The sequence below is a fragment of the Carcharodon carcharias genome, chromosome 13 (genome assembly GCF_017639515.1).
Source record: "Carcharodon carcharias isolate sCarCar2 chromosome 13, sCarCar2.pri, whole genome shotgun sequence".
NCBI lineage: Eukaryota > Metazoa > Chordata > Chondrichthyes > Lamniformes > Lamnidae > Carcharodon > Carcharodon carcharias.
Genome location: NC_054479.1, coordinates 115,408,209 through 115,433,856, shown reverse-complemented (window position 1 = coordinate 115,433,856; position 25,648 = coordinate 115,408,209). Strand labels below are relative to the sequence as shown.

Sequence of the window (25,648 nt, the reverse complement as noted above, 5' to 3'; positions counted from 1 at the left end):
CTTCACTGCTTTATTCTTTCATGGGATGTGGATGTTGCTGACAAGGCCAGCATTTGTTGCCCATCCCTAATGTCCCGTGAACTGAGTGGCTTGCCATACTATTTCAGAGGGCAAGAGTCAACCACATTGCTATGGGTCTGGAGTCACATGTAGGCCAGACCAGGTAAATTCGGCAGATTTCCTTCCCTAAAGGACATTAGCGAACCAGATGGGCTTTCACTACAATCGACAATTATTTCATGGTCACCATTACTGAGACTAGTTTTTCAATTCCAGATTATTAATTGAATTTAAATTTCACCAGCTGCTGTGACGGGATTTGAATGCATGTTCCCAGAACATTAGACTGGGCCACTGGATCACTAGTCCAGTGGCATCATCACTAGGTGGCCGTCTAGCCCCCCTTTAAATTGCGTCAGCATAATCAAAATTAATACCTTTAAAATGAAAAGCTGTGTATGTCTATGCGTGTCTGTGTATTTGCTTGTTTTAATTCCATAGTGGTGGGACAATATATCTGAGTTCCTTCATGATTTAATTGCAGTATCCCTCAGGTCCTCATTGCACATCCTCCGGATAACAGGAGTCAAGATAATTCCCTGCTGACCAGTGCAGCTCTAACGATCCAGCTAGCACAGTACTGAACCACTCTGCTGCATCAGATCTATCTGGGCCAGTACTTCCAGTTATAATTTTAGACCAATGATGCATAAATCATGCACTCACCAATGAGGGAGCAACGTGGGGAACAGGCCTTCCTAAAACACCAATCCTAATTTAAAACGGTGAACCCAGCAGAGAAATATAACCAGAAATGAAAATAGAACAGTAAATCCAAATATTTTGTAAGTTAATCTGAGTAGGGGAAAACTTCCAAACACATTTTTACTGTAATTTAAATCTATAACTTAAGTAGGAAAGAATTGATTTGGGCTCAATTAAAGCTTTAAACAGGGAGTTAGCACAACATTTATTAAAAGTTATCAAGAACAACATTTCATCAAGACTCTTTTTCCAGGGAAACCAACAGCAAAAACTTATTATGGGAAGCTCATGTTGCTAACCATACATGGTCCCTGAATGCAATAAGCTTTCTGGGTCAATCTTTTACTCTCTCCCTAGACTTCATGCTAGCTTAGGGGGAGGCAGGCAGGCAAACAAGAGGGCAATTTTATGTCTGTACACATATGGACATTCCACTGCTAACTTGGTTAGCATTTTACTCATTTTGCAAATGAAAAAAGGAGAAGGCAAACCAATTTTTATCCCGTTATTTCCTGACATGACGATGTAATATTTTAAGAAATTGTACAGCTATTATTTAATTAATGCAATTATATTGTTAGCAGTAGCATGGAAGTGTGACAGTTCATGTATATTTTATGCCCATAATGCCTCACAGATGCCAAATTGCATTGCTTCTATGAAAGTAAAATGTCAGCCTCAGAGATCACACTATAGGTTCAGCCTAGCCAGGAGGCATTCTGTTCAGTTCTATATTTAGTACTGTATAGGGTACTAATTTGGCACCTTCTGGCTTGAAAATGGCTGGTGCCTTTTGAATTGTGTCAGAAAAGAGGGTTTCACAAGCAATGGAGTTTAAAGGTGTCACTTAACTGCTCTGATTAAACATTGCAAGACATTTCACCAATTGGTTTGGTAAGCAGACATTAATGAAGATCGTTACATACAAATATTTTTAAAATAAAGCTACAGTAAGATAGGCATATTTTAAGAACAAGTGCAACTTTCTTTCTTCCATTGTCATGATGTGTCACGAGCTCAGTGTTTGTGGATTGAAAAATTAACCCATAAAGGATGACATTCTTTTGGTTAACTCTGCTGTAACCACCAGTTAATGGGGGACCTCTTAGCCTTGGATCCCTCTGCCATCATCTAAACACATGATGTAATAAGTTAAACAAAGGGTAAAACAGAAGCAGGTTGTTCATATTTTGGCATGACACCAGTCCAGAGTAAAGTTGAACTCTCTGAATTTAGGCCAATGATGTTTCTTTTACCAAGTTGCTACATATATTGGGTGATATTAGTTAGAATCTGCAATGGATAGGTAGCCATAATGGAAATTATTCATTGATATATTGAAGAATCGTAACCTGTAGTTTTATTAGCACAGCTGAAAATGGATTTAACACAATAAATACACATACTTAATGGGCAGAACTTTCCCCCATTGGGGGGGAAGTTTAGGAGCAGGCGCGTGGAGACACACCTCCGATCAGCACCACCGATTGGGGTGCGCCACCATTTTATGTGGGTGGGCCAATTAAGGCCCGCCCAGTGTGACATCCACAAGGAAGTGCTATGCGCTCCCTGTGAGGGCACGGGGGTGGGGGGGTGGTTCCCTGAGCTGAGAGTGCGCTCTTTCACACATGTGCACGAAAGAGCACACTCATCTCTCTGAGGCTAAGTCCTGCCTCAGGGAGATCGGCTCCACAAGAAAAAATCTTAAAAACAGAAAAAAAAAATTCCCTGACATGTCTCCTCAGTGACACTGTCACATGAATTGCGACATGTCCATCACTTTTAAATACACTTTTATTAAATTTTTAAAAAACCTATATGAAACCTCGCCCCGCCTGTGGATGAGGATTCATGCTTTTCCCAAAGCCGGCCAGGGCTCCTGGCCTGCCTGCCAACCTTAAGGTTGGACAGGCAGGTCCACTAATTACGTTAATGACTTTGTCAATGGCCTCAATTGGCCATTAACAGGTCGACGGGCGCACAGCTGATTTGGCTGAGCCCCCGCCTTCCTAAAAATTGAAATGAGGCGGGGTGACGTTGGGAGTTCTGCCCGACGTCATCCCGCGTCATTTTACATGTTGGTGATTGGGCCCCAGGCCCCGCCCGCTGACTGGGAAATCCTTGCCAATAAGTCCAGTTCCACCATCTGGTAGTAAACCAATTTTAAATAATTGAAAATGATTGAAAAAAAAAACTATACAAAGCCATTTACAGGATACAACGTGGGAAATTACAAAAAATATTTAACAGCTTTTAAAGACATGTCTATCAGTGTCCTTGTGTCCCAAAAATGGTTTAGTTGTAGAGCCTTCTCACGGGTCTGGAAATCATCACAATTAGCAGAAACACACAATAGTTATGATCTCGGTAGAGACCAGTATTTTTTTAGAATCTAAAGCCAGAATTTTTACCTCATCGGGCAGGCTCGGCAGGGGCAGGCAGGAGCAATCAGGGAGCCGACCACCGCCCCTGATCAGGGCCGGACCACGGTTTCATGCTGGTGGGCCAATTAAGGGCCGCCCAGTGTGAAATGTGTGCTGCAGGGCTCACCATAGTGCAAGTGCACGCAGGAAAAGCTCCCTGAGGCACAGAGCTGCCTCAGGGAGGTGAAGATATAAAAAATTAAAAGTAAAGCATTCTAAGATGTTAAAAAACACGTCCCCTCATGCGACTCTGAGCTGGGGACATGTTATTAATGAAATGTTAAAAGTTTTATTTTATTTTTAATTGCTGTTGGAAAGCTCATCCCGCCCGTGGATGAGGTTTCCTAAAAAAAAAGGCTTGGCCTTGGCGGAACCATATGGTTGGATGGGCAGCGAAAAATTACATTTAATGGGGATTTTAACGGCCTTAATAGGCCTGTTAATTGTCAGTGGGCTTGCTGCTGACTCCTGTGTGCACCCGCTGACTGAAATATCACGCAAGTGCACAATGGTGTCAGGACACTTGCCCGACATCATTTTATTCTCGTTCAGGTCGGGCATGCGCCCACCCAATAAGGTAAAAATTCTGGCCTAAAAACCAAAAATTAAGTCACAAAGTTCACAGTTTAAATCAAAAGAACACAAATACTTATAACTAGACTCTATCTTTAATAGACAGTTATGTTAAAGACATTAAAAGTATGATGAACACAATTACTTATTTGTAAACTGAACTTCTTAGCTCAAATCTCCTTCTACACCCAGTTGACTTACACCCCCAAAACTCAAGTCAGGAACTTATCAAAAATTGGAAGATTAACCATTTTCGTTTGAGTTTGGTCTGAGTTTCAAAGATTTGTATAAGGGTTAAGATTTCCTGTGCCTCCCGCTTACTTCCAGCAAGGTTGTCCTTTCGAAGTTCCTCCAACTGTCCCACAATTGTAGATTTCCAGTTCAATGCAGGTGGAGCAAATGTCTTAAACACAAGCCACCTCAAGTCAGAACCCTCCTGGTTCTAATATTCTGTAAGTCCAGAGTCTTGCATCTAAAACTCTCTCATCTCACTCTCTCACTCTTCTCTGCTTGGCTATCCACAGAAATCCAACTCACTGTTAAGAGTCCTTCAGTTAACAAGAGGTTTAACTCTTTTAGCTAGCGCACAGAATTTCAACTGACCTCTGTTTGAAAGAGATATTTTTCCTGAAGCAAGCTTGTTCTAAACTAAAACCAAAAATCCTGCTTGAAACCACAGCTACACCCACAGTCTACTGTCCCCAATAATTAACTTCTTGACAATCTGTTATTTTGTTTATCTCCCAGGCATCTTGGTCACATGATCAGTTATTTGCAGCCAAGTGCTTTGGAAGAAATCTTTCAAAGAAACATAGCTTTTAAAAGGGACCATCAACCCATCATAAAACATAGGTTTCCCTTCAAAACAGATGGGCCATTACAATGGTGATGAATTCATCCTGCAAGCCAGTTTGGTGCCTTTTAAACAAGCACAAAGGATCACAGAAACTATGTTTGGACTTGTTGTGACTTCCACTTAAAATTTCACAATCTGAAGTAGTTTGGTCAATTCCTGGTGAATTCCTCCGAAAAACCCATGCAACCAAGCAGAAACTCCTGCCACATGTACAAAGTAACCAAGGAAACCGTCAAAAAGCTGACTAAGAGCTTGCAGCAAATGTGGAGATAAGAGTTGGCACTGAAAGTACAGTGGGGCATGAACAAGTCATAGCTTACACTCCAGTGCACCCAAAATGTGATCAGTTGTGTAGCAGGGGACTAACTAAAATGCAGAAAGTGCAGCTTTGGCAGTGCTGAATTTATAAATGACAGAAGAGGAACATAAACACTGCAAACATGAGATTTAGGCCTAGAATTTCCATTCAGCCATTCTGTTGGGCTTGTGCCACAGAGCTGAAGTTCCAACTGCCTTAACTATGTGCCCTTAACAGTGAATGATGTTCCAATGTTCGGGCCATTTCATTCAGTTAGGCGCACTTCTCAGTCTCCACTGATGAATCTGCTTGGGAGGCATGTGGGGAATGGTTGGAGCAAAATTTGTACAGAATGGCATGGTTAGATCCTCCTTCAGTAGAACTAAATAAAAGAATTACATTGCCAAAAAAGGCACCTTTGCATGTAACATCAACCGTCCTTGCACTGGCTTTTGGCTCTTGAAAATTTAAATGCTCCTTCAGATGCCATAGCAATGCTGAATGCCATGGTTCCTATCATTTCCACAGCATTAGAATATACCTGCCCCTACAGTATTGCACACTCTGTCAAAATAACTAAAAGACAAACTTAAGTATTCATACAAGGATTGCCAATAGCAATTTCTGGGTTATGTTGCCCTAATCAAAAGATCTATTTTCTTCTACCAAAAATAAAAATCATTGCACAGCACATTTTTTTTGAAGTCATTAAAAATGTGAATTCCAGAGCAGGCACAGTGGGTTGAATTTGCATTCCTAGGTATCTTTCATTGATTATTAATGTCACCCCCATATTTCCCAGTGGGTAGTGACAGTAATGATGTAAATACTATAGTCTTGTTTTCCAGTCATTCCATGGGAACAATGGGGGCAGCAAGCACTTGTGCATAAATAAACCAAATAGTTATACAACGGGGCACTGCGGCTTCTGCAAAAACAAGTCAGTGCTTCACATCACAAATCAAAGCATCACATATGTAGTAAAATATTAAATATGGGATTTGCTGAAGAATTTACTTCAATTAAATGAACCAGTTCTTTATTTCCAAGTCCTGGCAACTCCAGTAATGTGATGACAGGAAACTCAGCGAAGCCAGTTAATGCATAACACACCTTTCCACCAACTCTCAAAAAAAGTGGCTGCAATTACTCCCTAAGAAACTAGGCTTCAAGGAAACAGTGCAATATGCTCCAGAAAATTCCTTTAAGAAAAAACTTGTTTTTATAAACTTTTTTTAATGGAATAAACAGAAAACAAGAACTCCTGTAACCCTCTCTCAGAAACCATCAACCATCTTGATACTTCACAGCTTTGAGTTTGCTTGTGTATAACAAAATCTTTAGCGCTGCCCTCCAACTGATTTGATTGGTTCTGACAGTCTCCAGTTATGCTGACCAACTGATTTGATTAGTTCATACTAACAACCTCCAGTTCCAGTGAGAAAAAAAAAATTGATCTTCCTTGTAAATCTCTGACAAGCTGACACGTAGTTTGAATAACAGGCAGTTGGCATTTAGTGCAGCTAAAGGCCATACGAGCTTTAAAAAGAGGCAAGTTAGAGTAAGAAAGGAAGTCAGGTGAAATATCTTTTCCATACCAAGGACAATGGAATACCCAAAATATTAGCAGGAAAGACCACAGGCAATTCTGTGCTTAGACCATCAGTACGCAAACACCAAGTGTCACTAGGTGCTGAGGTGCTATCTGTCCCTGTCCCCGGTGTTGTGAAGGATGGGTCTGGCCATGCTGCTGCAGAAAGCTCCAAGCAGTTGGACCATGCCTCGTGGAAAAATTTATGCAGAGAAACATCTTTGACCACAAGTCCAGCAGGCAGTGGTCAGCACGTAATGTCCTAGAGGCCCTGCAGGAAAAGGAGATGGTGGATCTTTTGGGATGGTTCCCCGAGCAGACTGTCAAAGTCATTTGGCCGAATGCCTCATCGCCAGAACTTTCCAATAAGCACCAAGATGTAGCTTGGCTGGTGGTGAGAAAGGCCCTCCCCGTCAGATCCTTCCTATACGTCCAGAGTCTCTTCCCCCCTGCATGTTGCCCTCAAGGTGGTTGTGGTGGGGAAGAGACCATTGTTCACCTCCTTGTGGAACGTGCCTTTGCAAAGAAGGTCTGGAGATAAATGCAGTGGTTTTTGTCGAGGTTCATCCCAAGTAGTTCTGTGACACAGGACTCTGTGCTCTATGGGCTGTTCCCAGAGATACACACTGAGACAAACATCAACTGCAGCTGGAGGATCATCAACTCGGTGAAAGACACTCTTTGGTCTGCCCAAAACATGTTGGTCTTCCATTGCAAAGAGTTGTCCCCGACCGAGTGTTGCAGACTGGCACATTCCAAGGTCCAGGACTATGTGCTGAGGGATGCACTAAAGCTTGGGGCAGCTGCCGCAATGGGGAATGGTCACTGTCAAAGACCTTTCTGCCATAGGGCACCGACGGGCTGGGAATTGTATAGACCCCTCGGGCTGTACGACTCGCAATGAATGCATGTAGTGAATACTAAATGTATCATAATTGTATTGAAGCGTCTCTGGGTGAACCATGATGTAGGTCGATAACTTCAATCCCATTGCATTGTCTGACTGTCTGTAATGACCCTATTGAAATGACTGTAATATTCATTGATTGTATTGAAGCACCTCGTGATCCATGCATAAAAGTTGAATATGATTTTTGTGATGGCCATTTAGAAATGTTTTGTAATGTTCTTTCAGATATCTTATGAATAAAATATATTTTTAAAAAAAAATTTGGGCCAGGATATTGAGGTCGGCGAGCAGGGGGGCAGGGCCTGCTCGCTGACATGTAAACTGATGCAGGATGATGTCGGGCGGACCTCCCGATGTCACCCACGTTATTTCCATTTTCAGGTCGGCGGGGGTGCAGCTGAATCAGCTGTGCGCCCGCCAACCTGTCAATGGCCTATTGAGGTCATTGACAAACTCGTTAACATCATTAATGGACCTTAAGGTTGGCGGGCAGGCTGGGAGCCCTGGCGGGCTTCAGAAAAAGCATGAAACCTCATCCACGGGCAGGATGAGATTTCATAAGGGTTTTTAAAATTTTAATAAATGTTTGATTAAAAGTGATGGACATGTCCCCCGCATGTCAGGGAAATTTTATTTTTGCCCCTTCGCCATTTTTAAATTTGGTGCCGATCTCCCTGAGGCAGCACTTAGCCTCAGGGAGATGAGTGCACTCTTTCACATGCATGTGCGAAAGAGCGCACTCTCAGCTGAGGGATTCCCCCCCACCCCCCGACCCCCAGCCCGCACAGGGGGAGCATAGCACTTCCTGGCGGACGTCATGCTGGGCGGGTCTTAACTGGCCCGCCCATGTAAAATGGCAGCGCACCCCCAATCGAGGGCACCGATCAGAGGCGAGCCCGCATGTGCCCACTCCTGCACCTCCTCCCCCCCCAACAGGGGGAAATTTCTTCCCTAGGTGCTCTTTTCAGGAGAGACAGAATTTGAATAATTTTGCTAAGGAGGTGAGTAGGTGGGATTGAACTTTATCAAAAACAGATTTGATTGATGAACCTAATGGTCATATTCTAGTTCCCGTGTCAAGTGCAGCGATATCTAATGTATTCTGTCAAGAAGAAACTGCACTTTGAATTTCAACTCACTGGTTTACAGTTTAATAAATGGCCCCTTTCCCATCCAGATTTTTAATGAATATTAATTGTTCCAATCAAAGCTAACAGACATTTGCAGGCACTTAGAGTGGAAAATGACTTTACAGAATATTACATAGTAATATGACAAGGAGTTAGGAGTTCTCCTTGGAGCAGGGAGGGTAATAGAGATTTGCAAGATGAAGAGGCATTTTGGCAGAGTAGATGGAGAAAGCCCATTCCCTCTGATAAGCAGGTCAATAACCAGAGATCATAGATTTAAAATCATTGGGAAAAGAACTAGGGGGGAGAGGAGGAGAATTCTTTTCAATCAAAGTTGCCAGGATCATGAGCACTACCTGGAAGGAATCCATTAGTAATTTTTCAAAGGATTTGAACAGATACTTAAGAACAAGGAATTTACAGGGTTAAGGGAAAAAAAAGTGTGTGGGACTAAGCAATACTGCTCTTTCAAAGATCCAGAATAGGATCAATGGGCTGAATGGCCTTCTTCTGTACTCTAAGTTTCCATAATTCTATGATTTATGTTCACCATGTTTTCCATGTTACAAATGAAAAGTGAATCAATCAAAATGTTTTCACTCTAATTCAAATGAGCAATGAGCAGTACTGAATAGAAAAGGCATGCAACAGATTACCTCATCATAGTCTAAGATACAAGTAAAACCTGGTGATTACTGATGGATGCGACTGCTGGAGATAACGTTGCTGTGGTTTGAGCTCCTCGACACAACAGAATGGAGATATGTATTATAATGGAGTTACCTCCCCTCCAGAACAGCTCAGGCTGTTGTTGTTGATGAAAGGCAGAACAAATATAATAAATATCACGTAGAATTTCCTATAATAAAACTTGACTGTTCCCCTACCGGCTTTGAGGTTGAATCTCCCAGCCAGTGAGACATAGAGCCATATAGTTCTGAAAATTCAAACTTAAAGTGGCTGCCCACCCCCAAGAGCTGTTGGCATAGACGGTTGGCAGCTCAACAACCTCAGCAGTGCCACCACCAATCATAGCCATTGTCGGGGCTGCACCTGGAGGTTGAGGATGCAGCGATGGCTGTGGGGATGTGAGAAAGGCAGGCCCCTATGAGGGGTGGGGGGATGCAGACAGTAAGGGCACGCAGCAGCGTTGCTTGACAGTGGGTTATTGCTGTTAGGAAGCATGCCCAGTGGAGCCCACTGGGAGGTTGCCAGGGTTTACCTGGCAAATGCCAGCGGAAACAGAAAGAGGCTACTTATGGGGCTCAATTGGGCTCCCGGCAATGACTCATCTGCCACCCTTCCAGCTGCAAGCAAAATGGCATGGTAGCAGGAAGACATTGTTACGGAGATAGACGGTTCCTTGCTCTAGGCATTCGGGGTTCCAGAGGCCCTGCTTCCCTTGCTGTGGTGTTATCAACTCGCATTTTCAGCAACTTGTCATGCAAAACATGATTTAAAACTAAACATATAAGGGCAAGTTTAAATAACAGCAGGCACCATTAGATGTGCTGGCGGAAAAAAGTATGGTCCAATATGTTTCACACAACACCCAGCTATGCCCCTAGCCATATACAGTATGGTAGAGGACAACAGTAATTACAGGCACTCACCTCTTCGCCTGAAAGCATATTCTTAGTCTCAGCTATAGTAGGCTAGCTGTATCCTTAATGATCATCTGTGCTCCTTGTCAAAAATGTGTCACTCTGAATACTTCTTAGCTCAGAAAAATAATGGATTTTGACATCCAGAGTTGGCCTTCCAGAGTTTTGCAACAGCACATTACAACCAGATAGTTTGCAACTTATTTTTTAAAAATATCAAACTTTACACAATGAAATATTGGATGCAGCTATAAACGCTTCATTGTTTTGCTGTTTCTTTTTCTCCAAGAATTTATCCGACTTTTAGCATAAGTACCAATGTAACAAGCGTATTACTGCTCAGTCCTTTTACCAGTAATACAAGGCTACTCATAAGGGGAATGTCTGATGAGCTGTGAAATCTTTGGTTGCACACACCTGGGCTAATGGTTAATCCATTTTGTAACTTATATCGAATTATGGCTACATTTTCGGTGTAATCTGTGCACCTTTGACAAGGGGCCTCACAATAAGCATACCTACAAGACAGAATCTTGTGGAATCAATGGCAAGTTGTTACAATGGATTAAGAATTAGCTACGTTCCCAGAAGCAGAAACTTGCTATTAAAGCCATGGATCTGTTTGAGGATTAGGAGCTTTCCAGTGTATCTAATCACTTAGGAATAAAACTTTCTACCATGAAATCACTTTTCTATTAAAATTGATCATAAAAAATAAAAGAGACCATTCAAGTCATACATTATGTAATATTTCTGTAACCACCATCTCAATTTTGGTGTTTAATGCTTGAATGAATTCAATTTCCTATTTTTCTTGCTGCAAGTAGATTGCTCTGTACTTGTGATATTACCTATTGATGGCAGAAGTAAGCAAAAGCACATAAAAGTTCTGGGAAAGAGCGGAGACAAAAGCTATTACTTAACTCGTTCCTTCAAATCATCCATCACCTGGAATTGTTACCAGAAGCAAAAAGTTTAAATATAAGAACTTAATCAAAGTTGAAAGACAATCCACCTAGTTTATCAAGTCCACTCTTTCGATAGACCCAACCCCACCGATTTAATCCCTTGAAGTGAATATTCTGTAAAAATGCTTCCTGATACCCAAAAGTAACAAACAATAACACAAGTGCATTAATCTACCTCTATTCAACACTGGCCTGTCAGTCCCTTCAGACAACATCTCGCCTCCTGCTCTCCAGCACTACAGAACCCACCAAGCCCCCTATAATCCTCATTTTCCTAAGCAACATTTTTATTATTCATTCATGGGATGTGGGTGTCACTGGCTAGGCCAGCATTTGTTGCCCAACCCTAATTGACCTTGCGAAGGTGGTGGAATCCATGTGATGTAGGTACACCCACAGTGCTGTTGCTGTTAGGCAGGGAATTCCAGGATTTTGACCTTGCGACAGTGAAGGAACGGCAATACATTTCCAAGTCAGGATGGTGTAATTTGGAGGGGAACTTCCTGGTGGTGATGTTTCCATGTATCTGCTGCCCTTGTCCTTCTAGATGATAGAGGTTGTGGGTTGGGAAGGTGCTGTCTAAGGAGCTTTGGTGAGTTGCTGGTTTACATGCCACTTACACAAAATCAGGATTACTCAAACTTTCTGTGGAAATCCATTATGATCATCTCTTTTTATTTAATATACAGGCTTCCGCAACATCCTTATAAATAGCTGATAGCCCCACAAATGAGCGTGAAGTGCTATAGCTTCTGAGGGTCACATTTTGATCCTATGAGCGTTGTGTAACGCTGTTCAGTTATGGCATTGTAATGATGAGAAGTAGGTTTGGCCACTGCCTCCACGTTGCTGAGATTTCAATTGCAACTGTGCTGCTGTTGTAAAGAGCAGAACGGAGGCTGAATGCCTTGATGGAGAACATAATTCACAGCGAGGTCCTGCTAGAACCACAATAAACACAAACAGGTGGAGATAGGGGAGAGGATGGATGTGACCTGAGGGAACTACCATACTGTCACAAAAATCTGCATTAATTTCTTCTTTCAATTGAAACCTTACAATGTTTTATTTGAAATAATTGGTGGGAAACATAATCATCCTGTGTAAAACTGTCCCATTTCAACTTCTTTATTTCCAATCTGCGCACAAAACTTCAAGGCACACTAAACTTTACGGCTGGGTTTTGCCCTCGTCGGGTGGGCAGGCCTGAAAGCGGCCGCGAAACCAACCGCTGGCCGCGATCGGGCCCCAATTTCACACCGGCAGGCCAATTAAGGCCCGCCAGCGTGAAACGCGACTCGTCACCCGCTGGGAAGGGCCGAGCAGGGGTGGGGGCCTGTTTGCCGCCGGGTCCAATGGTGACCTGGCAGCCGGTATAAAGAAGGCCCAGCCAGCCCCAGAAAGGCTGCCAGGGAATGACGTCCGGCTGCCGTTCTAAAGATGCACTCGAGCGCGGCAGTAAATGCCAGGCGGGAGGGCAGGTCGGGTGGGCACTCAGCCCCCTCGCTGTTCGGATGAGTGCCTCGCGGTCCTGTTGGAGGAGGTGGCTGCCAGGAGGGACACCCTTGTCCTCAGAGATGGGAGAAGGAGGGGGCCACCGCACATCACCAAGAGGGCATGGGAGGAGGTCGCAGCCCGGGTGTGCAGCCACGACGTGGTGTGGCGCACATGGGTGCAGTGCCAGAAGCACTTAATGGCCTGCTGCACTCAGGAAGGGCGAGTGCCATATTGGCATGGATCAGTGTGCAGAAGTGTTAAGGTGTGGCTGTCCCCCCATGGACCTCAGGGGTGCTAGAGTCTGAGTGTCAACTGTCAATCACGCCGGAGCTGTCCAAGGGGGTGAGCCCTGGCTGCTTGGACTGAGTGCCTTGTGGCTCAAGGGCCACAACTCGGATGTGCCCTGCGAGGTTGGGTTGGCTGGGGTTGGCCAGGCTGCAAAGGCACTGCAGGTAGAGATTGGACTAATCAATGCTCCTCTGTCCTTTCAGGAGAAGACAAGCCTTAACCAAGCCGAGATGGCACATACAGGTAGATGCCCATCAAACCTGCTGCTGCTCTCCTGGTTTGAGCAAGATGCCCTGGAGCAACCCAATGTGGGGAGGCAGGTGTGCCAAATGAAGGTAAGAGCGCAGTGCACAGAGATGAGATTTTCGGATTGTGCAACCATTTTAGTACAATCTCCTCATTGATGGGAACCTCGAACCTGGAGTCCCCATTGACTGTTGGAAGATGATGGCACCGTGATGCAGATCTCCATTGTCTCACCAGGTGCCTGGCATGCACAGTGACAGTGTGATGACTTTAACTGATGACATGTCCTTCTTCTCCCTTTTAGGTTCGCCAGCAGGCTTCCTATCTGCAGACCCCAAAGGGCCACCCCTGACGCCGGGGGATCACCAGGCATCACTGTCACCTGCGTCACACCCGCTCTCTGAAGCAGGCATGAGCGCAAATACCAGCAATTTGGCGGGCATTGGACTGGCGGCTAGGCTCTCGGTGCACATTGGTGAGGGTACTTCACACTTGCTGGAGGAGTAGGCGGAGGCGGTGAGTGCCCAAGGCACCAGCAGTTGGAGCACTGCTGATGACCAGGACGATGCTCAGTCAAGGGCTGATAACGAGCCTCTGGAGTCGGCCATTAGGTGGCAGATGCTGGATGCCCAGCCAGATGTGCATGAGGATCTGGCAGAGATCCATGAGGGTCTGCATGCCATGGTCTCCGTTATGGAGGAATCCATGCAGAGTGTGAGCACTGTGTTGACCGTCATGGACGAGTGCACTGCCTCGTCCATTGAGAGAGTGGCGACTCTCAGATTGCAGCTCCAGGGACAGCACCAGGGGTTCCTGGGGTTGCACTCAGATCTGCAAGCTCTCACACAGGCACGGACTTCAGATGGTCAGTGTCAGTGTGGGAGATGGATGAGACACCCAGTATCCGAGCTAAGCGCCCGTCCATCAATGCAACCTCACATTGGCACACGAGCTGCCTGTCATCTCTGTGGGCTCCTCTCAGGGCGCTCCAGATGACAGCAGCAGCTCCTCCGCCCCTCCACCAGTGACCGCATCTGATGAGGCTGAGCTGACTGGGGAGATGCCAGCTGTGGCACTGGCTGCTCCCTCCCAGGCAGGGCCAGCACAGGCTCCACTGGCCAGAGGACGACTGCCATGGTCATCAAGACCAACAAGACACCAGAGTCAACAATAAGATAAAAGCAAAATATTGCAGATGCTGGAAATCTAGAACAAAAACAATAATATCTGGAAAAACTCAGCAGGTCTGACAGCATCTGCGGAGAGGAATACAGTTAACGTTTCAAGCGCAAATGACTCTTCATCAGAATCTGTTGAAGGGTCATACGGACTTGAAACATTAACTGTATTCCTCTCTGCAGATGCTGTCAGACCTGCTGAGTTTTTCCAGGTATTTTTGTTTTTGTTGCAGCAGATTCAACAGGTTGTCTCCCATGCCGGTGCCAGCGAGGGAGGAGCACTAGAAATAGCACTTGCAAAAGTAAGTTAAAGGCACCATGAGCACAAGAGGAATAGGTCACGGCTGATTTGATGTTCATTTTTATTTAATTAATGTATACTGGTCTGGGAATGTAGACCAGAGAAGTTTATTAAATAGTTTGGAATTGTCAAAATGATATAAATTTTGTTTCTGTCCTCATGGCCTGAGTATGCTTCATTTAATTTTATTGGTGTGGGGTATGCCAGTATGTAATGCTGGATGTAGGTAACTCTGAACTTTCTTGCACAGGCACTGAATATTCTTTGTGTTCAAATGAAAGGGTCCTTTCAGACATCTGGGAAGGAGGAGGCAGCCCTGGCATGCATTTGAAGCTGATCTTTGGTACCTAACTGAAGGAGCATTGGATCATGGTGTCCCTGCCTCCATGGAGGTTACTGAGGCCTGCCTCCATGCCCTCAACGTTCTCCTCACCGTGCTCCTTTCCTAACTCACTAATGGATTCATCACCTGTGGCCTGTGCAGCTGCATCAAGATCCCGTACCTCCAATGGGTCCCCCCTTGCCAGTGCCAGATTGTGGAGAGCGCAACATGCAACCACAATCAATGACACCCACTCTGGGGGGTATTGTGGTGCTCCCTCTGAACGGTCCAGGCATCGGAAGTGCATCTTCAGAAGACCTATGGTTCTATCACCGCCCTTGTGGAGGCATGACTCGTATTGTAACACTTTTCTGCCTCTGTTCTTGGCTGATGCAGAGGTGTCATGAGCCACCTCTTCAACGGATAGTTCTTGTTACCCAGCAGTCATCCATCCAGCCAGGGTGGAGCACTGAAGAGCCTTGGAACCTGGGAGTGTCTCAGGATGTAAGCTTCATGGGAGCTGCCTGGGTACCTTGCACAGACTTGCAGAATCTGCAACCTGTGGTCACACACTATCTGCACGTTCATGGAGTGGATTCCCTTCCTGTTGACTAAGGCACCCGGCTCACCCACTGGCACCTTGATGGCCACATGTGTACAGTTGATGACACCCTAGACACGGGGGGAACCCAGCAATCGCTGCAAAGATTCTGGTTCACTCTGCCTGGCTGGCCTTGTCCGTATGGTAAAGAATAAATGTTATGATCCGCCTGAACAAAGCTCCTGTCACCAGTTTGACACAACTGTGGACAACTGATTGGGAGACTCCACACAGATCCCCCACTGAGCCCCGGAAAGAGGCGGAGGCACAGAAGTTGAGGGCCACTGTGACCTTCAGAGCCACTGGCATGGGGTGTCCACTCACATAGTCGGAGCTGATCTCAGGCCCAATCATCTGGAAAATGGAGGTCACGGTCTCCCTTGAGAGGCAAAGTTTCCTTCAGCATTGTACCTTGGACATATTGAGATAGCTGCATCGCCACCTGTTAAACCTGGTAGCAGGATAGCGGTGTCTTCTGTGGCCCCTTCCACCTTTGACTTCCTGTTGGCCCAGCGCCCCTTGTGCCTGTGCCTCTCCTCTGACAGGTCCCTCCCCTGTAAGCTGCATAGGGACACGTGGCCTCCTCTCCCTTCTGCCCCTCTCTTCCTCTCCAGAGGAGGTGCCACCAACGGAGACCACAATCCTCATTACCAGGGTAAGGGAAGGCTGTCTGATATCTGGAAGGGTCCACACGCTCTGAATCCTCCAGGGGCCTGACAGACAGCAACGAGTCCTGAAATGAGGCCTGGAAATACTAAGAATGAAATCTCGAACAGAGATGAAGCTGCCCAATACCAATAAACAACCAGTTGCAAGCTATCTCCAAAACTGCTTGCTGCTGACCCTTATTATCCCAGCCTTGGATGAGGTTTGTGAAAATGTCAGCTGGCCACCTGCCCATTTTGCCTACGTGACGAGCAGAAAATAGCACAGGCAATGAAGAATCACAGACAATTGAACTGTTAAGGGCCTTAAGTGGCCGCTTAATTAATGGCAGGCGCCACTCTGGCACCCACGCGCGCCCAACGAGTGAGGTATCGCGCAACTGCGTGATGATGTCGGGACGCTCTCCCAATGTCATGGTGCACTATTTTACTCCCATTTGGGTTGGGTGCAAGCCTGCCTGCAGGTTGAAAAATTCGGCCCCACAACACAGTGATGTAATGTGTTACAGCCCCATTGCCCAGTGTCAAGGACAGGCAGGACATGAGCTTGATTGGTTCTTCACACTATGGGTTCCATTTTGGGGGTGGGGTTGGGGTGGGGACAGCTCACCCCCTCCACCCCAGAAGGAAAATTGGCCAGCAGCTGACACACTGGAAAGAAACCGGCCCGCAGGCATGACGTGCTGGGGGCGGGCTAAACTAGCTGAGAGTGCTCAAGAGCTGCCAGCCAATCAGAGTGGCTGGCAGTGCCAGAGCTCGGTAGTGGGCGCTGCCAGGACTGCAGGAAGGAGCATGAAGGAGAGCGATGGCCGCCGCAGATAAATAAGACCTGGGCATTTAGGGCATGGAGGGATCCAAAAGCCCAGGAAGGGGAGTGAGGGTGGTGTGGGGCTGGGTTTTGCCGGTGGTGAGGAAGAAAGAGTGGGGTTGACATTTTGGGAGGGGGTTCCCCCCCCACCCCCGATGCACACATGGCACTCCCTCCCACCGAATGAGGTGCCCCCACCCTTCTCGCTGTTTTTCATCTAGGCCGCAAAAAACGTTGCCCATTCCTGCCTAACTACCCATGCCAACCATATTATGGCATGGGCAGCATATTGCTCTGGTCAATAGGCTTTCTAGCAAGCCTAACAGATCTTTTGTTATTCATTTAAATATGGTGAGCAGACCGCCAATTTCGACACCTGCTTAACCAGCATATTACGGGGGTCAGCTTTGGGGCGTGTAGGAGATTGTTGGGCTCACCAGCCAACATACTTTACATACCTGGTGGGTGTGGGAGACGTAAAATCCAGCCCTGTGGGTGCCTGATGGTAGCTTTATGCCCATTGAGAACTACCAAAAGCAGACACAGAGAAAGTGGCAGGAAAATTGGCAAAAGAACCATCACCATCTCATTCTCGACAGCATTCTGACAGCATTGGCAGAAGCCTGAAACTTAGCTGCCTGCTGCCCCTAGCCTCCAGTTGCAATGTGACCCAAGGAAACCTTGACTCAAGTCCTACCAACAATGACATTGAGCAGTGGAGCTGTAACACATTACATCATTGTGTTGTAAAGTTTCCTTCAATGTACCTGGAAATTTTGTGCGCAGATTGAAAATAAATAGGTGGAAAAGGGGCAGTTTTACACTGGACAATTAAGTTTGTCAAAATCTTCAAATAAAACATTGTAAGATTTGAAATGAAAGAAATCTACACAGGTTTTTGTGGCAGCAGTAACTCCCTCAGGTGGAGAAGACAATCAGTCTAGCCTTCATTGTTTAATGTCTTCAAATTTAAACAACTGCAATACATTTCAGACAGATTAGTTTTTAATTGAGCTTCATGGAACAGAAATCACAGCAATGAACTGTGGGCAGAGCTGAATCATTTACATTAATTTCCTTTTGCAACTCTCTTCAAAATACAAGATAAGCATTCTAATGTAATTGCTGCCAAACTATTAATGTTTAGACCACTGAAGTAGTAACGATGAACATCAAAACATATTCAAGCAAAGTAGCATGGAGGACAAAGCAGCTTTAATTACTGGTAACTGCCCCTACTCATAATTCCTAGCATTGATTCCAGTTTCCTTTAGAAGAGAATGATGAGAGAGTGAATGGTATTTGCTAAAGATTCAAATTTACTACTATTGGATAGGAATAGTTAGTATATTGACAGTAGCATAAGCAGGAAGAAACTAATGAGAAAAATGCCCTCAAGGTACAAAGTTAATCTTAAAGGGAAAGAATATGTTGCAGGTCAAAAGGCTAAAAGAAATAAATTTGGCAGGTAAAATTGGGTAAGTGTCCAAATTATATGAAAAGAAATCAAAGTGGTAACATTTGGCAAATATAATTTCCATCCAAAATAGACAAAATAATTATAAATTTAGTTGGGTTCTACATAGGCTGCCAATTAGGCACTGCCTTTGTCATACATTTTTATATAGTTTATTTAAAATGCCATGATACTATGCAGATGAGTTTACTCATCTTTTTTTTATTACATCTTCTTATTTGGTAGTAAATAGTTTTATTAAAACTAGAAAATAAGCTATGATTGGGTCCACAGCAGAAATCTGGACATAAATTGGTTAATTGGTGCCCCTCATTCAGGAAACTAGAAATTTCCATCCTATTCATAGATGGCAGTGAGAAAATTTCATCACATGCAGCGCTGCATTTACAGTATTTAAGTGGGCTCTTTAAATCTTCTCTCTATGTTCCTTCTGTTTATACAAAACATATTCTGTTTAAATAGTTCCAATCACAGTATCACTATTATTGCAAAATCTGGATTATTCCATATCAAGTTATTATGAAAGCTGCATTACTACTGTTGCCCAAGGCAGTGAAATCTTTGTTAATCTCTGCAAATGACTGACCTATGAGACTTTGCATTTCAAAGCAGAAAATTGATTAACTTAGTCCCTTGCGTATTATTAAATGCACTGGCTGCCAATGAAGCCTCGGGCACCAATAATGCAAGAAAATTAGAAAATGCTGTAGAGTTATCATCATGTAAACCACACATCGAGTGTTCCAGCCAAACTTGATAGAACATAGCATTAACTATGATGACATTAACACTAGGTAAGATGGAGGGGGAGCATTTATTGAAGAACATAGTAAATGCATTGTAATCTTAAATTACATAACAGAAATACAATTGTAATTATAATTAATTCCTACAGCTCTCTGAATTTTCCTAAAATTATAACTTGGTAAACCGATGGCTATTTCCCTGTAATTTACCAGTTCTAATACCAGATTCCCATTGGGAATGAGCAACTATAATGCTAGGAAATTGTTTTCCTCATTACTTATGGCATCCACAATTGTGCTGTGAAATCAAACCAAGTTACTTTCACATAGACAGTGCAGATGGATAATGGTAAAATTTAATGAGCCATGTTGGCATAAAGGCACAACCTAAAATTGTGGCAATAGGGATGTAATGTTTATGGGCTGGAACTGCATGCCATTTGCAAAATATTTAACAGCATAGAAATACACTCACAGGAGCTTCGGAGGGACACATCAAAAGCAGTTCTGATAGCCATACAGACAGGGTACTTATTTTTAGGTGCCTTCTTCCATCTTCAAGTCCATGTCTGGAGGCACAGTGTAATAACCATTGAATTCTCTAATGTATGAATTGAGAAAATGAGCAGCCTTGTGGCTTCTTTATAAAGGGCTTGATTTCACTTTCAGAAAGAACAAATTTCATTTATATAGCATTAGGACATGCCAATATGTTCCACAGCCAACTAATTATTTTTTGAAGTGTACTCGCCATTGTTATGAGGCAAAAATAACGGCCAATTTGTGCACAGCAACATCCCAGAAACACCAAAATGAATGGATGAACTTTCCTGATTGTGTTGGGTAAGTTAATTTGGGAACATCTCAACTGTGGTAAATGTGAGGAGACAATTTTCTGATTTCAAGATGCATTGAAACCAAGAATGGCTCATCAGGCTCAAAATGAGAGAATTCACTGACAGTTTGAATACAGACCATTTGAGAGAAAGGAAATTGAGAAGTCAACTTTCAGACAGGAAAAAATAGGTAATTCACATGAATCATATTATTTTGAGTGTGAAATTTCAAAAGAAGGTTGTTCCAAGGAGGAAACATAGAAAATGTTATCAGAATGAAAAGTATTGTCACATCAATATAAATACACAAGCCAAAAAAATGGGCATGTAACAGGCTGAATTGAATCACAGCTGAAACCATAAGGCTGATATAATGTTAAAAAGAATTTTTAAAAAAATATTGAACTGTAAAGAGAGATGAGGCAAAAACTTTGTTGGTCAGGCATGGTACACTGTGCAGGCTGAGAGGGCAGACATATCCTTAGGGGGTAAAACAGAAATTGATTTGGGTTGAACTTCACACTGGAAACAATGGTAAAATACCAGTCAAAACATAATTACTATTGACTGCCAAGGTAGAATAAATAGGCTGATCTGAAATTGCTGGTGAAAGGGTCAAAGAAAGGTCAAATGATTATCATAATGATTATTATGTCAATTTAAATAGCTTGATGTGAAGTGGGGGTTGTTACATTTAGGACGATGAACTACATTTATTTAAGTAAGTTTGGGGAAACATGCCACAGCCTATTTCAAAAAGTAAAATGCCTCTGCTCATGGACAAATGGCAAGATAATAAAGGTGTTTCAGCTTTGCCTCTCTCCCCTGTCCATAACACCATGATTTACTGTACAACATTCCTATTGCAAGTCCAGCATGAAAATGCTATGCACGATGCACCAAATAGTGAAGTAACTGTCCCAGGGTAATATCACAACAGAAAGGGAGATGACTCAGTCTGACCATCATTTTTCAAGTACAGACATTAGCATGTAGACTTTCTAAATCTACTTCAGGCTAATCTCGTTGCTTGAAAAGTTAGGTGCCTCATCAGAAAGCAAAACAAGTTTTAAATCACCAAGTGAAAATTGTGCAAAAAGGGTTCATTCAGATGCATCTGTTAAGGATCTCCAGATCATTCAGGTTTTTTCATTGAAATATGTTTCTTTTAATAGAAAGAGGACAAACACAAAATCTTCTTGTCAGCAGGCCATCAGCTAGTAGATCATTATTGAATTTTATGGTCTGCAGGGATCCCTGGAAATATGTAAAAAGATAAATATTTGTACACACACTTATTAATAAACTGAAGATGTAACACTTCAGCACATACCCAAAAAGGGTTAAGGCAGGTGGGGCACTGGTAGCAGAATCCTTAATCCCCCAGCAGACTGTAATCTTCATGATCCTTCAAGCAACCTATCCCATTTTGGGATACCACAAGATGAAGGATGCTGTCAGGGTAATGGGCATTTATATGCAAAATTCTGTTTGATTGAGCAGAGAATAATGATGTATTTATAGAGTGGTAGCACTGTCTGTTCACTCGTGGGGCTGAGGGCACTACTGCCACATGAGTACAGTCAGCTATATAGCAAAATCCTGCCACACTGTTCAGTTGTGGGATTTTTTTGTGCTGCTATCTTTTTTACAAAGAGAAACCGATAAACTCAATAATCCAACAGAGTCCTACTTGAATATTTAGGGATATGACAGAGACCCCAGGCAGTCCCTTTGAAGGAGTGTATCATATAAAAGTTCAATGCAGCTGTAACATTCATGGCCAACAACTCAGCCATCCCCATTCCTGTACTAAATGAATATTGTAAATTAAATATTGAGGACCCTAAGCCATTGTATTGGCCTCTGTTACATGCTCCATTCCCCAGCCGCTGCCCCCATCTCTCACTAGCACCTGTCTGAAGCCAAACAAGACTCTCCGCGACCTTGGTGTTTAGTTCAAAGCTGAGTTGCCAGCCACATAGCTACAGCATCTCTGAGGCCACATATTTCCACCTCTGTGACATCACCCAATTCCAACCCCTGCCTCAGCTCATTTGCTGCAGAAACCCTCATTCATGCCTTCATTACCTCTAGACTTGACTACTCCAATGCACTCCACATTCTACACCCAACTGACATCATCCAAAACTCTGCCGCCCGTGTTCTAACTCTCACTAGGTCCCATTCCCCCAGCATCCCTGTGTTCACTGGTTAATATGTTAAGCAAATCTTCAATTTTAAAATTATTGCCCTTTTTTTTTCAAATGGCCACGCCCCTCCCTATCTCTGTAAACACCTGCAGTGCCACAACCCTCCCAAATAACTGTGTTCCTCCAATTCTGGCCTCTTGAGCATCCCTGATTTTAATGGCTCCATCATTGATGGCCATGCATTCCACTGCTAAGGCCCTAAGCTCTTGATTGTCCACCTCTCTCTCTCTTCACCTTCAAGCTGGGTCTTAAAAGGGACGTACCTTTTTGTCCAGAATTTCAGTCGTCTGACCTATCTCTGTATGTAGTTCTGAGCAAAGTTTTGTTTCATAATACTCCTGTAGAGCATCATGGGATGTTTTGTTACATTAAAGACACTGTAAAAATACAAGTAATTGTTGTTGCTCTGGATATGGTTCACTAGCCTTGTTTCAGGGCTAGGCATAGTTCATTGGGATTCTTAGGTACTGAACGCATGTGTCTTCAGGCATATTCAAATTAAGAGCATGGAGGTTTACAGATAGGCAGTGGTATTTAGAATGGGTCTTAATGGAAAGTGTCTAAGGTGAAAACACATCAATCTGATGTGTCTCTCTGATCCTTTACTTCCCGATTCCCCACAGAGAGATGTACACTCATAGTGATAGCCACTAAACGTCTTATAGCCAGTCGCTAAGGAGACAGCCAGAAGTCAATCTGTTTTAAATTTATTCACCAGGTTAGACATTCCAAATGTATGGCTCCTAATTCTACATCCCACCACCAGTATCATATCTTTATATGTGCTCAAGTAGTGCTCCAATGAGTGCCCCCTCCACCCCGTAGACACTTAACCTTAATTTATACAATTAATGATATCTATTGTTTCTTGCAAAAGAATACCATTCAGTAGATAAACAGGCATGGGTGTCCGAAGTACGAGAGCTTTAGGAAGGTCACAGCAGCTCAAAGAGGATTCCCTATCTCTTTTTGTCCAACAGCAATACAGTTGGGAGGAAAGATTTCCAAACCAAGATACAAAACATCAATGTACCTTTAAAAGCAAGGCCCTAAGTGAAGTGAAAAGGTCTCACTTGCATTTCCCATTTTATATGTGTGCTTAGTCTATAGAGCACTGTACAGCCATTCATTCATATTCTTAGGAATTCCCTGTGCGAGGGTCTCTCCTCATTTGCATGAGAATTAGGACTTTACTGAGGCTAGCACACAACTGACACACAGACTCCAAGTGCCTAAGGTGTTTCTGGGTTCTGTTTCTGACAGCAGAGTATATTAGACAATAGGCTCAGTGCTCCATTATGAAGAGAGTGGAAACCACATTATTGATGCCTTGCAGCGAAGTAGAGAGTCAGAGAATTAACATAGAAATAGTGAATTAGCCTGAAAATTGTTTTGGCAATAGAATATTTAATTATTCATGTTGGAAATGAATGATTAGTGAAGCGTAAGAGGGATCAGTCCTCAGACCATGACTTTTCGTAACCTCCATAAATTATTTTGAAGGTGGCAACAAATTGTGTGCAAATACACAAATGTATAAGAGGCAGTGGTTATTGAAAGATACTTGGAAAGGCTCAAAAGCTTTCAACTCCTGATCAGCAATTGGTTTTTGTGGTTGTCCTTGCATCAATGCTATCATAGCAGAATAAAGCAAGCTCAGTGGTGCAAAAACACAAAAACAAATCAGCAATTTCTACATGGCTGTACTGAAGGCTCTTGTTAACGTATTCATTACAATGAAAAGCAAAACCTCTGTACAAATATATTATCACACCCTGGGGTTACATTCTCAATCCCGACCACAGCAGGTGGTACATATACTGCATTTTACAATCAAATATTTGGATACTGCAACTTCCACACTGAGTAGGAAAGAATGATTGCCAGACACTTTTACATTTACATATGGATTGAGATCCAGTGTTTAGAAATGCTGAGCAAAGTTTGTCACAGTACTTGAAAATATGAAAATACATCTCTTTCAAATTGTAATGCAAAACAACCAGCACTCCATACTGCAGAATGAAAGAAGTATTAGGGTTGTCCCCTCCAGCAGGGCATTCCTCAAGTGTTACTTGTTGGCAGAGAAAATGAACATGGGTATTGAATAGGAGTTCATATAGAAACAAGTGGACTAAATAGATATTAAATCATATTCTTATTACCAACGCCTAGTGAGTAGCATGTATCGCATTATATAAAAAAAACGCTAGTGCACAATGTCACATGAAGTACACTTTTGAAGGAATCATTATCTTAGAGTGCAGGGTAAGTGGAGAACTGATTTATCTGCTTTAACTGCCATTAGTTCTCAAAAATGGCAAAAGCTTACAGCAATGAAAGTGTTCAAGATGACTATCTCCATTCATTTTAGACACCATCGATATATTTACTGTGCAGTTTTATATCACCCAGCTTTAAAGCTCTGCTTAGTAGCCAGACATCTGTCATAATCTGAATAAGAAACCCAAAGACCAACAGTTCCTATGCGGTGAATTTTTTTGAATAACCTTCCAGATGATCTCCAAAATCTATGCTACAAAATTATTTCCAGTTGAATACTAAGCTTGAATGAAAATCCTGTTACTCTTGTTCAGACCTTCCTGTTATGTGTCTCATAACATACAGTGTGCCTGGCATCTTGAACTGAAACTGCTCGAGAATAGCAATTGTGTACCAAAGAGAATTTGGTGATTTTAAAAATGTGTTATAACACACAAAGAGCAGAGTCTACTTACAGCCCTCATAGATGTCTGTGGGGATGTGGACAGCTGTGTGGTTGAAGTCCACACGACGTCGGAAAGCTTGGTTTAACTGAAAATCAGGTTTGATCCTTGGTCGGCTTTCATTTCTTTCAGACTTTAGGGGGAAGAAGAATCAAAGAGTGAACATTTGACAGCTCTCAGTCTCTGACACAATCTTGCATCTTGCGCATGATTATTGGACTATGAAGACACCACAGCTGCAATTTGAGCATTATATCAGGTTGTTAATGTCTGAATTATCCTGCTTTATGAGGGTCTTTCACCCACGAATATTAGGCACATAACACCCTGTTGGTTGGACAATAACAATGCATATGATAAGCAATACAGAAGGGATTTTAAGCCAATAGAACCACAACAAAGAGAAAATTTTAGAACAAGCTAAAATTTTACAAATATACAAACATGTTTGCACTTTTATTTTTCATTCTAAAAGTAAAAAAAAACAAAATATTTTCCAAATTGGTGATCGTTTTAACCTGATACCCAAAAACACCTTCTAGACTTCAGAAGCAAGCCTACCTATAAAAAGTCAGCCATAATTTATCATTTTTATCCAACTGCAAAGAGATGCCTCTTGCAGCAAC

General features: G+C 43.3%; 1 protein-coding gene across 1 annotated transcript in view; it reads right to left on the bottom strand.

Annotated features, from left to right (window-relative positions):
• The window catches only part of LOC121285595 (voltage-dependent calcium channel subunit alpha-2/delta-1), a 711,948-nt gene that overhangs the window by 397,836 nt on the left and 288,464 nt on the right, over window positions 1–25,648 (bottom strand). The window contains exon 6 of the mRNA XM_041202183.1: window positions 25,035–25,155. Within this exon, the coding sequence (XP_041058117.1) occupies window positions 25,035–25,155 (121 nt within the window). The remainder of the gene's footprint in view (window positions 1–25,034; window positions 25,156–25,648) is intronic.